Source organism: Sebastes umbrosus, chromosome 1 (assembly GCF_015220745.1).
Source record: "Sebastes umbrosus isolate fSebUmb1 chromosome 1, fSebUmb1.pri, whole genome shotgun sequence".
In the NCBI taxonomy this organism is placed as follows: Eukaryota; Metazoa; Chordata; class Actinopteri; order Perciformes; family Sebastidae; genus Sebastes; species Sebastes umbrosus.
Genome location: NC_051269.1, coordinates 13,407,560 through 13,420,988, shown reverse-complemented (window position 1 = coordinate 13,420,988; position 13,429 = coordinate 13,407,560). Strand labels below are relative to the sequence as shown.

General features: G+C 39.9%; 1 protein-coding gene across 2 annotated transcripts in view; it reads right to left on the bottom strand.

The window, feature by feature from the left end:
• The window catches only part of col2a1b (collagen, type II, alpha 1b), a 58,299-nt gene that overhangs the window by 38,672 nt on the left and 6,198 nt on the right, over nucleotides 1-13,429 (bottom strand). For both annotated transcript variants that reach the window (XM_037768681.1, XM_037768688.1), the window contains 11 exons: nucleotides 13,204-13,236; nucleotides 11,973-12,005; nucleotides 11,675-11,728; nucleotides 9,509-9,610; nucleotides 8,635-8,712; nucleotides 6,512-6,556; nucleotides 4,538-4,591; nucleotides 2,998-3,051; nucleotides 1,872-1,925; nucleotides 407-460; nucleotides 257-310 (listed from right to left, as the gene is read on the bottom strand). In XM_037768681.1, the coding sequence (XP_037624609.1) occupies nucleotides 257-310; nucleotides 407-460; nucleotides 1,872-1,925; nucleotides 2,998-3,051; nucleotides 4,538-4,591; nucleotides 6,512-6,556; nucleotides 8,635-8,712; nucleotides 9,509-9,610; nucleotides 11,675-11,728; nucleotides 11,973-12,005; nucleotides 13,204-13,236 (615 nt within the window). The remainder of the gene's footprint in view (nucleotides 1-256; nucleotides 311-406; nucleotides 461-1,871; nucleotides 1,926-2,997; nucleotides 3,052-4,537; nucleotides 4,592-6,511; nucleotides 6,557-8,634; nucleotides 8,713-9,508; nucleotides 9,611-11,674; nucleotides 11,729-11,972; nucleotides 12,006-13,203; nucleotides 13,237-13,429) is intronic.

The window sequence follows — 13,429 nt, the reverse complement described above, 5'->3', positions numbered from 1 at the left end:
TAAAAGAATGATCCCAGTCACTTCCACACAGTGAAGCATACATCTTATTAATTAAACACTGGTATAGGATCGGCACTCGGTATCGGATGATACCCAAAGCCCAGGTATTGCTATTGGTTTCGGGACTAAAAAAGTTGGCTTGGTGCATCCCTAATTTTGCTATCCTTTTTACTAGACACATAGAGACACACAAACAGTTAAGCAGTCCCTTAATTAACTGGAAAACAGAGCGTACACACAAAGAATAAAATCCTACCTTAGACCCAAGAGCTCCGGTCTCTCCCTTTACACCATCAAGACCTGAATAACCCTAAAAGAAAGAGCAGAAAGATGGTGCACAGTTAGGAAAACAATAAACAGACCTACATTTTCCTGGAAATCATTAATAGGCGACCAACACACTCACTCTGTGTCCCTTGATACCAGGAAGGCCAGGAGTTCCTGGGAATCCACGAGCTCCCTGTGATGAGAGAGGATGCAGGAGATTAATATACAGGAGACGGAAAGAATATGAAGCTAAGAGTATAAAATAATGCTGCTGTCAAGATTTCCTCCGCTGAGTGGGAAGCAGATTACATCAGGATAGATTTTCCCCCCGATACATTAAAGTTACATTAAACAAGTTTTAAAGCAGTTATTTCCATTAGGGGATCTATTGAAATGTACTTTCAATGTCCAGTTTTGGCTCCAACTGTAAATATTGGCCACATGGGATCTTCAGCCCAAAAAGGAAAAATGCTCTGATTCTTGGCTTGAGATGATAAATGATTCCATCTGTAACTCATAACTTAGTTATGATTAAAGTAATTTACAGATATGAACTCTAATCACAATCTAGAAACACTCAGTCTATACAGTGATCCATCATTGTTGTCAGTTATGGTGCTTTATTGTATAATCAATGTAAAGTGAAATGTAAGTAAAAGTCCGTTGGAGTATAAATGTTTAGATAAAAGATTGTGCTGATCCCCCAAATCAGACCCATTACCAGACTGGTTTCAGACCACCACAACACAATACAACCTTACAGTGTACCATGTGGCAATGGTTCCAAACCTTTTCCCTCAGAAGACCCCTTTTCTATCATTGAGTAAACTGACGACCCCTAAGTGACCCATCTTTAATGTACTAAAGAAGCCAAAGACACATTTCCACTAAGGTGGTCAATAAAGTCAAAGTAAGTAAGTACGTAAGTGACATATTTTATGGATATTTCATATTATATTCAATGTATAACAAAAACAGTACAGAATAACTGATAAACTATACAATCAACCCAAATAGTGAACACAATAACTGCAGGAAGTTTGTGTAATATGAGCAATTTGAATGAATTTTGAGCAGATTATTTCCTGTGAATATTGCATCAGAGATGATTTTTCCTGTTATTTTCAGGGACTTTTAATACAATTATCTATATTGTGTGTGTGTATATATATGTATATATATATATATACATATATATATATATATATGTATATATATTAAAAATTTTAAAAATCATGCAGGACGAGGCTGTTTAACAGAGAGGGAAGGCTCTGTGAATATAACTTGTGTTCAGGTCTTCACCGTGCCCTTATCCTGTGAGATTTGTTTAAAATGTATATTTTGAATAATAATCCAAACTTTAAAAATAACACTTCCATTTAGTTTTTTTCACAGAAATTAATGAAATGCTGAGATATATGCCAACTGTATATTTTAATAAAAAAGTTGTCGTACACTCCTTAAAATCAAGAAGGGCTCCCTGACCCCCGTGAAGCTTTGGCGACCCCTATAGGGGGTCGGGACCCAGAGGTTGGAAACCAGTGCCATGTGAGACTCCTCATTACCAAAACGCTCAGTGCTTTAAAAACGAAAATAAATCTCACCTGAGGTCCAGAAGGTCCACGGTCTCCTCCTTTGCCAGGTTTGCCAGCCTCACCCTAAAACAGGAACGGAGAGGAAAAGCTGTGAGAACATTTCATTTAAAATGTGTGAATTCATGAATTTCATGTAAGTGCTCTTTTTAAAATGTAAAATGTGGTCCTTTGTATTTAATCTAGTTGATGTGATGGTGAGAGTGAGCACTCCTAGTGGACACATTGTGTCATGTCATGTCTGCTGCCATCGTGTGGCTAAACATAGGAATTACATGTTGATGTATGAGATCCTTGTGTCAGGTAAATAAGCAATATGTCAATGTGTTGAAGCATTTCAGGTGAAGCGTAACGCTGGCTGACTGAGGATCCCTTCTCAGTTTAAAAAGAGAAAGTAATGTAAGCTCCAATAAACGATGTCAAAGATCCATTCATAGGCCTACTGTACAAATCAGTGAATATAAAGGTCTGAATGTATGACATTAATGGCATACGTGTTATGTCTCATATAGTACTGTCATAGTTACTGTGTGGGTTTAACCCACAATTACAGAGTCCATGGACTGTTAGTTTTTGATTTAAACAGTATAGACTGTATAATGTATTGCACATTATTTAATCGTGTATTTTCTATGGTAGTATTGCAGTAATAGTACAAAACTAAAAAATATCAGACACTGTAGATATGGCTTTGAAAGACCAACTGGATGTTGAAAATGACATTCAGATACAAAATGATAGAACAGTAAGACAGAAAATCTATAATGGAGACACTGTGATTTATACTTTACAATAGTATCCTTAAAACGACCAACAAATAAGCAAAAATTAAAATGTGTTTTCATGTAAATATTATGTGTCTAAAGGCCAGGAATGGGAAATTAATGCTCAGCGTATTTCACCTCCAGTTTGATAATCATGACAGTAAAACAATATTTCTGTCGGTGGAGTCAGAAAAAGGACACGTTCATTAATTCCTCCGTCTTTTAGGTCTAATATAGAGGATGTTCAGCGAAGATGATATTGTATAGAATACACCCAGAATAGATGATATGAGAACAGTAACATTGTATCTGCCTTGTCAGAGTTGCTGCTTAATGTATTTACAGTTTTATAAAGTTGTGACAGACACACTTACATCATCTCCAGGTTTTCCAGAAGATCCAGAGGGGCCGCGGGGACCCATGGGGCCCTGAATTAGTAAAGAGAAAACAAGCAAAGGTGAGACACAAGCTTCCATTCATAACCAACAGAGGGCAACATCACGTAATTTAGACTTATAATTCTTAGCATGTGGTGTCAACTGACTTTACAACCAGCCCTGTGTTACACTCAGCACGCTGAGGCAATAATGTGTTTACTACTATTAATCAAAAACAGCTATGGCAGTTATGGCTCACATGAATAAAAAATTACATTATCTTGCTGATCTTAAACATATTGAAATTTGTTTTCTAACTAATGTTGGCATCTGTTTGTATAAAAGCATATACAAGTAATTACATTCATAGACAATAGTTCCATTCATAATGACGGTATTTTTCAATGAGATCAGAATCAGCAGGATTTATAGGAGAGATTAGGCCAAAAAGATGGAACAAATACTTTAATATCCTTATCCAAAGTCCTTAGTATGAAGTCCAGATGTTTCCATCTGTTTCTCTTTCTGCCTGACAGTTTCTTTCTCAGCTTTCTCGCTTAATGTGGGCTGACTATTTTTCTATCTAAATAACTTTTCTCTCTCTTTTTCTTTGCTATAATGTTGAATAAACACCGACCTGCAACAGTAATAAAGGCTATGTTATAATACCAAACTGATTTAGCTAATTAAAAAACATCTCGTCGGTAATTTTCTGCTCTTGTGATTTCAAAGGATGAAATAATCTCTGGTGTTCACAAACACTTCTGCAATCCGTCTACAACAGTTACTGTCAAGTTATTTTCTGGAAGGAAGCTTGATTTTAATCGCACATAATGATGATAATGCAGAGGTTGCATATCTGAACTCCACAGGAGCAGATTAACGCAGCAGTGGGGAGACCCGGCCTGTGTTGTCGACCTGCTGAGGGAACGGGAAGGACAGGGGAGGGTGAAGTTAGGGGTGAGTAGGGGTAGAGAGGGGGTAGAGCTTTGGCAGCAAGGAGGGAGAAAACTAAAAGTAGGACTTGAAAGAAGAACAGAAAATAAAAACTAAAGAAAATTGGATTTGGTCCTCTGTCTGAGAGGAGTTATGTAAGGGGTGAGGAATCATCTGACAGAGCAGGAGAGGTACAACAATCACTGGAAGATGTCAGTGGGAAGATGGGAAAAGAAAGAAAATGAAAATCATGAGAAAACTGCAGATCTGTTCCCCACAAAGAAGAGAGTAAATCAGCAGAAGGCCGGTTCAGGCTCGAGTTTGAGACGTGAGTGTCGACTTGAAGAGGGTTATAAATGTTGAAACTGAAGGAGCTGGCTGGTCAAATAGAGCAGGATATATAGGAGTTAGCGGTGAGCAATGAAAGGTTAGAAAGTGTTTGGAGACTTTATGGAAATGTAGTTTAGCGGCAGGGAGGTGACTGAAGTTTCCACATGAAGAAGAAAAGAAGGAGGAGAGGAGGTTTATAGGCTATAGAGCAAGTATTTATATAAACCATGAAGTGAGGACTGGAAGGACCGGTACTCTGTGGGATACTTACAGACTGTCCGGGCTCTCCAGCCTCTCCTGGGTTGCCTTGGAAACCTTGTGGGCCCTGGGATGTAGAAAGAAGAGAGGCTGTTTGATGAGAGGGAAACTTTTTATATGCAGTGCCTGAGAGGAGGCTAAATAATAGTAATAAAAAACAATTACTGTGAATGTACTACTGTGGTTCTATTAAACAATTAGCAGATAGACAGAAATTACCGACTATTTTGATAATCAAATGACCAGTTAAGTGATTTTTTAAAGCAAAAATACTAAAGTATTCACTGGCTCCAGGTTCGCGAATGAGATTGTTTTGCTGGTTTTCTTCATCGTCTATGATAGTAAATTGAATATCTTTGAGTTTTGTGTTGTTTTGGTCAGACAAAACGAGCATTTTGAATATGTCAACTTGGGCTTTAGTAGCCCATTTTACAGACACAACAATCAATTAACCAATTAATAAATAATTAATCGGAAATGAGAGCCGTCACCACAGCCACTGATAATAAAAATATATTGTTATTCAGGCTGTAAATCTTGTAAAGACCACTGTGATTGTGTGACAACAGTTCTATAAAGGCTATATTACAGATTGGTTATGTAGTAAATCTATTTAATTTGTAGCTAATTTATAAGCATATCTTAATTTACAGTTTAAAATGAATAGTTAGTTGAATCACAATATACAAAATCGAGTATATATACACCTGCAGCAGTATCGAATACAACTAACTATCTCTTTATAGTACTGTTCACAAGGGATTCTCACAGTTTTCAGTGTCAGGGACCCCTTACAGCAGAGAAACTTTTCCAAGGACCCCCTCATAATCGTAACACCTATTAAGTATAATGCTTACTACCCTTTGTACTCTTAGATGCCATAGGAGCTATTTGTATTCTAAAACTTCATGTTAAGATAAGATAAAATGAGATTATCCTTTATTAGTCTCACAGCGGGGGAATTTCCAAGCTATTATATGTTAATCCCACTTATATACCTTTTAAACAGAGGGGGATTTTATTGAAATTGCTTTTGGATTCAACCTGACAGGATTTATAGCCTACATTTCAAGTAATTGATCTTAAAAGCTTTCAGAAAATGAACAGTAGCAAGACTGGCATAGTCCTAATAAATCCAGATCCTTAAATGTATCAGTCTAAAGCTGACTTTCATTGAGTGCTTCAGCTTAAAAATAATGAACTTATTGCTGTGTGTCACAATCATATCAGAGTTTCTATTGGCCCAAAGCTAACATGGGTGGGAGGAATGGACACACTATGCTTGTTTCATTGCTGCAAATGGTCCCCATCTGTAGATATGCACTTTTTAATGATACACTTTGAGGATCATTGCTGTATACTGTATCACTGTGACTGTTTGTCTACATTGTCATACGGCAGCTACTTCCCTACAACATCTACTCTGTTAGTCTGTTTGAATCCTGTCTAAAAGCAGTCAAAGGTGTTCAAGGAGAGAATCTGCGTCTGCAAATGTCTGGCTCAGGGTGACTAAAACATCAAGTCGAGGCATGTCAGCTGGCATTGCCTACAACTTAATAGCTTTACTCGGGAGGCTGGGAGGGCTCAAAGGGCTGCAGGTAGATCTTGGTTGTGGGTTGTAAGCCCAGTAGGCTCTGTGGAAGCTAAATTGTCAGGTGTTCTGTGTTGTGAGAGAGGAAAAAGCCCCGCAGCCTGCAGCTGTGAGACTGAAGTATTCTCCGTGTGCACAGGGCCGTGTGTAAACATTTATCTCTGACAGCCTGCGGTGTGCTCGCCTTGTTGGAGTTTTGCAAAGTCACTGGTCATTTTGGGGTCATTAATGTTATTAAATACACTCAGGGTGAAGTAGACAATGTGGCGTATGTACACAGCATCAAGCACATTACTATTATGAGATTTAGCCTAGCCTGTCTGTGGGCGACCACAGGATCTGCTCTACAGGTGCACGCGGGTTGTGTGTTGTCTGGGGCGTACAGGAGGTACTTACAGGTGATCCGGTGGGGCCAGGTGGTCCTCTGGGACCCATAGGGCCCTGGGGTGGAGACAAGAGACAAGAGACACAACATCAGGCTAACAACATATAAACACATCCTTCACCAATACACACTGTTTAAACTAACACATAAAACACTAGTGCACAGTTGTTTTTTTACATTTTGCAGTTCTGAGAGTGGGAGTTGAGGAGAAAGGACGAGTTTTTGTCTACTTGAATTCTGTCAGAAACTATAAAAACAATATCACCTGCTTATCCCTGAAGCTACACCAAACTCAACGGCTCCACTTGTCAAATCCATAAATCGTTTGAAATTCCTCAGCTGCATTTGGACTTTCTCTTGCTCTCTATCATCTTCTTTTTTACAGTCAACGCCCCCTCAGTCGCCTCTCAGCTCTTTTTCCCACCTGTTGCGTGTTTCTACAGTTCAAAGGTCACCAGTGGCAGTGCTGTACTCTTAAGAGGAGTGTTTGAACTTTACATAGCTTTTTGCACTTTGACATTGAATGAAAAACAACATAAAACTGAACTGCTGCAGAAATGTTTTCTCCCTAAATGTTAGATTTTAGGCATCAAAATAGGAGCAGAGATCACTTCAACTATCTTCACTCTGACTGATCCTTAATCTGCTCTCGGCTGGAGTCACACGCCAAAGTAATTTCTACTTCACGCTTCACTGCTCAGCAAGAGAAAACCACATTCTGTGGAGGTGATGAGCCAGATCTCCATAGCTTCTTCTCTCTTTCTTTCTCTCTGTCTGTCTCAATCCCACACTTTTACAATCAGCTGTTCAAGGAACGATAGGACTGTAAGAGTTCAATTCAAAGTTCTTAATTAAGTGAAAACACAACTTGATTCAGATTACTTGTGACAGCTTTCCCCTCTTGGATATAAACATATTCCTTTCAGTAGGCTTGCTTTTATAAACCCACATTTTAGCATCATGGTTATACTTAAAAAAAGAAATCAATGATGGCAGCCAAAGAAAACGTCACAGTGCGGCACAGTGGTCCTCAGAAACGAATGAAAGTCACCTTTCAGTGGGTGTGGGAAGTCTTTAACCACAGCGGGCAGAAACATATCAATGGAGCTCTATATCTTCTGGACTTTTGAGTGTGTGTTTGAGAGACATGCGTATGTGTGTGTGAGCATGCATTTCAGTGGGAGCGTTGTTTGAGTGTTTGGTATGTAGGAGTACGGATACGAGTAGGTGTATACGGGGTTATAAGCCTGACTTGTGATTAATCATCAGTCCAGTCTGTTCTTTCACCCCAGCAGGCCGGCAAACGCCAAAGTAAACGTGGGTTGGCTTCAAAAGGACGCAGTATTGTGGCGAGCTCTCAGACAGACATGTGGAAGGGCAGTCAGTAGGAGGGAAGCCACACAGACTGCTGTTTGCTGTTGGGAGCTGATCACCCCCCCTCTCCCTTCCTGGCTTCTCAAACCTCTGCTGGGCTGAGACTCTGCCAAGCTCTAAACCAAAATAGCTCCCAGTGTGCTCCCCGCTCCATCCCGGGCAGGCTGCCATGCCATACCCGACGGCAGCGGCGGCTTTTCATGGGCTTGAACTCTAATGATGATCAATGGCTGTTTCCTCAATTTATAAAAGGACCCCTCTGTACTCCGTGTGAGGCGTTTATTTTCCATCAGGACCCAGAACTTTGTAGTTTCTTTTCTTTTCTTGACTTTTTAATCTCTTTTTCCTCCCAAACCCATTAACAAAGGAGGGGAGAAAAAAAACATAGGTGATGCTACAAATCGCTGGGATTATTCTTGAATTCCTCTCATCCTTGATGATTTGAAAATCCTACATGGGTATCTCTTCTCCTGGTGAAGAAGATGATGATGATGATGATGTCCACTTTGTAGTTTTCATATTTGATAACCACGTGATGCTTTTCTGGTTCATGTGAGGAAGTTGCTCCAGGGAAGTGAAAGTGGAGAAGTTTCAAAGATGCTACAGGGCAGATGCTTTCCAGCACAGATCTTTAACCCGGGTAATTTCTCCTCGCTCCTGACCCCTTCCAAGACTATAGCATCCAGGCAGATACATAAGCAGCCGACTGTAAAAAACAACAACATGGGAGTGGCAGCAGGTGTCATCATCGCTCGCTCACCATTGGTCCTTGCATCACACCCATCTGCGCGCCGCCAGCCTTCTCGTCAAAACCACCGGCCATCTGAGCAGCAAAGTTCTGGAAAAGGCAAAAGAAAAGAGAGCATTAATATTTTTATCAAGCTATATATAAAGGTTGTTTACATGCCTTTTATATGCATTTATCACATCTCAGTGAAATTAAGACCCTTAGGTCAAGATGTCACATTGACAGCAGGGTAAAGCATCTAGTTAGAATATATGAAAGGCCAAGAAGAAATACTTCAGATTGCACCAACTTTAAAAGTTTGGTTTAAGTTTCCATAATGCAAATTTGCAAAGTATTTTATCTCAGAAGCCAAATGTGCTGTCATTTATTTGCATCATTTTTAGTCTGGAGGATGCCGTGTCATTTTGGCAGGATCTGCTTTTATAGATTGTGAGCAGCAGAGCGTATTATGTGAATAATCCTAATGCAGACAGAGGAGAGACAGAGGGCATGTGAATAGTTTTCATCTCTCTCCTTCACAAAGAGTCTCCTTGTTTCCCCCCAAAAAGCTCCTTCCCTTCCCCTCCCCAAGTCTATCATACTACCTCCTGCCCTTCCACCTCCCCTCCCCTCCATCCACCTCGCCTCCCTCCTTTTCTCCTACAAAGAATGAGAGGCATTCGATCTATTCTCCCTCTCTGCATCTACTCGCCGTTGTCTTGCTGCCTCCTCCCAACGCCAGCCATTTCGCACATCTTTTGTGCTCTTGGCTCCATTTTTCCTTTCTCTCTGCTTATTCCACCCAGTCAAAGTGAACCCATTCTTGGCCTTGCATTAGTGTTCAACCTGTCAGCTCCTGCGTCTGCAGTGAATGCTAACCCACCCCTACTCGTCATGGGATACTTACTCCGCCGAGGCCAGGGGGTCCATTAGGTCCTGGAGGTCCAGGGGGGCCGGGGTTTCCGGGGGTGCCAGGCTCACCATCTCTGCCGCGGGGACCATGGGTTCCCTGAAATAGATAGATAATATTAAAAATAAATCAATGACTCATACCAAATAATCAATCAGATTCTTATTTGTAAACTGAAATGAGCAAATGATGCAAGCTCTGAATAATAAGTCAAATCGAAATAACATTTGGTCCATAAAATGTGAGAAAAGAGTAAAAAACTAAAAAATTACAATGTAAAAAAGTCCATGTTGACGTATTCAAATGTCTTGTTTTGTCCAACCAACAGTCCAAAACCAAAATTGAATCAGTTTGTATCATAGAAAACAACAAAAAAAAGCAAATATTCAGGTTTCAGAAGCTGGAAAAAGTTGATTTTTGTTTTTTTACTTAAACAATGACTAAGATACTATTGAAATAGCTGACTCATTTTCTGTTGATCAACTTATTCAGGCTGTTCTCAAACACCGTTCATAGCTATACCTACGAAAAGTAATGCACTGCAATTCATATACGTACTGTATATCCCAAAAATGAAGTTGTATGTAATTCACATAATTGTCAACCAGGGAATATAAAGAGAAACAAATGCCACATAGGGAGGAGTTTGCGTAGATGGGTGGGTCAAAAAATAGCAGACTTTCGCTCAGGACACCAGTGTTCGTACCCCCTGTCATTTATTTGTCACGTAAGTTACGTATTAAATAACGCCACTTCCGGAGTTATTTTAAGCCAAACCCTGATCTTTTCCTAAACCTAACTAAGTAGCTTTCTTGCATAATCCTAAGGAAATTGTTTCCCGTGAAGACGGAAGTTTATTTTGAAAAGACTGCATGCATGTATGTGTACATGAAACTGACACGTGTTGCTGGACATTCACAGGAAAACAAACAAAAAAGGAGGAATAACTTTTTCGTAAGATATTATACAAACTGTTGGATGAGGATATGTTGACTTATTGATTAAACTACTAATATTTTTTGCTCTACTCATATATTCAGCTTAAATTTTAAATTTTTTTCTATGTGCAATGTGCTTTATGACAAATAAGACCATCAATTTGATATGCTAATGCAAGTTACATATCAATAAAAGTCATCCCGTTTTGATGCTGTATTAACTTTAAACACACCACTGACTTTCTAAGCATATATGAGTGCAGGAGAGTGTTAAATAATAATCATTGCAAGTCACCGTTGATTAATTTCAGGCCTTTGTGCCAATATTTGAACTGAGTAGTAGTAGTAGTACTTTGGATAAATCATTACACAATTGCTGGCAGACGACACAGAACAGAAACTGTCGACAGAAGCTTAATGCTCAGTTGAATCTTCTCCAAACGGTCTACACGAGTAAACCTGACTACACCTGACCGGCTGGTGGCAAACAGAGATCCAGAGTTTGACTTTTCCACCGGATTAAACCGGATATTTTTAAAGGTAAAAGAAAAACCTAAAAAAAGAGCTTTGCACCACCAAGATGCAGAGGTTGCACATAGAGCATGCTGATGATTTATCAGACCCGATCAGACTACCTGGCATACCTCTGTGCATGTAGTGACAAATTACCCTGCAAGGGGATCCTGAGCAAAGAATGTGCTGAACACCTAACAGGCTGCTCAACCCTCTGCTCGCCAAAAACTCAATGCGCCTCGTGCTCTAATCTGCATAAACAAGATAACTACGAGACATAAACTCCTCCGCCTGCAGCCATTATCACATCTAAGTGTTGTTACATTAGTGCAGTGATCAAAGCCTGGCGAGAGCGGCGTCGTTGATTCCCTACACTGACTGACTCGAGGCCTCGGATTGAAGCAGAGGTTTACATTATGAGTCTCCGACAGTCCCACATCTGTTAAACAACCCAGATTCAGCCGACCACACAGCCTAATGGAAACGACACATGACTAGTTAGACCGAGCTGCTCAATGAAAGGCTGCTATTCTGCAGACCTGTAGCAGATACCCCACCCATCCACCCACGTCGCCCCCCAAAGATCTACAGCTATCACATTCAATAGGACATACTGTACTTCTTAAAGGAGCAGAGCGAGGGGCTAGTTTCTGGTGTGAAAAGGACAAAAAGTGGGGAGTGAATTTTTTTTTTTTTTTTTTTTTAAACTGACCTTCTCTCCCTTATCTCCTCTCGATCCACGGTTTCCTTGCTCTCCTGGTGGGCCCTGGTGAACAGGAGACAGAGAAGTAGTGGTTAACTTCAGGTGTTATCTCATGTACATGTGAGGTGCAGAAACAGGAAACAGCTGTGAACTCTGCTACTGTTATGTCACATGAGACTTCCTGCCACTGCAACTGGCAATTAAATATAATACCTATACCAATAACTGTAAATGCAGTCTCTTTCTATCTTGAATTATCTTTACATAAAGCAAATTGTACAAGCATTCAAAGGAAATTGGTGCGTACCATTGGGCCACCTGGTCCTCTTGGTCCTACAACCTGGTCAAGCAAAGGAAAGAAAGTGTTATCTTTAATCTTTGAGGTCATGTGAATGTGGCATATACTGTATGAAGGCCTGTTGGAGCGCATGAACTCTTTAAATTTAGGCCTACTTCTAGCTAAAGCTGATATTCACCAGATGTATTTGCACACGTGAGGTTTAGCTCTCTTTGCACACGGAGGGGAAACATTATCTTTCCTCCATCAGAGCAGGCTTGTTAATTGCTAATCTCTTCGGGCAAAGCATTATAAGGAACATACAATAAACAATGCCTTCCTATTTCCTGCCGTGGACTTGTATTCCCTCAGAGGGGTAAATCATTTCCAGGTGCAGCAGCGCTGCAGCACCACCGGCCTTTGGAGATCTTTATGGAGGATTGTATGGAGGCCTTATTGTGCTTGGCTGTCCTCCTGACGAGTGGGCTCACAGACCTGCCTCCCCTCTCTCTCTCTGACTCAGCCTGCTTTCTCTCTTAGACTGGTGCTATTAATGCTAAGTTATATTAGTATTTCTTTTATTACTGACAACTAGTCGTACACACATCCACAGCCATGCAGAGATAATATGCTGCCAACAGTGGAGGAATGTAACTAGGTATATTTACTCAAGTACTGTACTTCAGTACCAATTTCAAGTACTTCAGTGTTTCCATTTCATGCTACTTGATACTTCTACTCCACACACTTCAGAGGGAAATATTGTACTTTCTACTCTACTACATTTATTTGACAGCTTTCATTACTTGTTACTTTGCAGATTCAGATTTCACACAGAGAGCATATGATGATTTTGGTAGTTCAAATTAACAGTAAAATTATATGTACACACTTAATGCATCAGTAATAATTATGTAATAATAATAATAATAACACTCACAGGGCCATTTTACCTAAATGATACTTTCACTTCTAAGTCCATTTTGCTAATAATACTTACATACTTTTTTACAAGACATTTTCAATGCTGGACTTTTATTTGTCATGGCGTATTTTTATTTTGCTACTTTTTTTTTTACTAAAGTGAAGGATCTGGATACTTCCTCCAACACTGGCTACCAATAAGAGGTTGTAACTGTTTCATGTAAGGATGAAAGACGTCTCTACCTCAAATATGAAACTCCAAAACAATTTACAAAAGAATATTTTCAAATGAAAAGATCGAGGAGTTGTATTTCAGTGCTGTGTGGTGTCAACTTACATCGGTAATGTCTCCGGGTTCACCTTTCTGACCCTGACGTTGAAAAGATAAAGCATAAAAACAGCGATTAGGATTAGAACTCACACACATTTTGTAGCTCTGCCCCTAAGAGACCGTTTCAAAAGCACATCCGAAATTTTGAGGAAACTGGTCACCAGCAAAATGTTGAAAATAAGAATCCCCTACAATTTCATTAGACACATAAATATGGCACACGGTGTTGAGG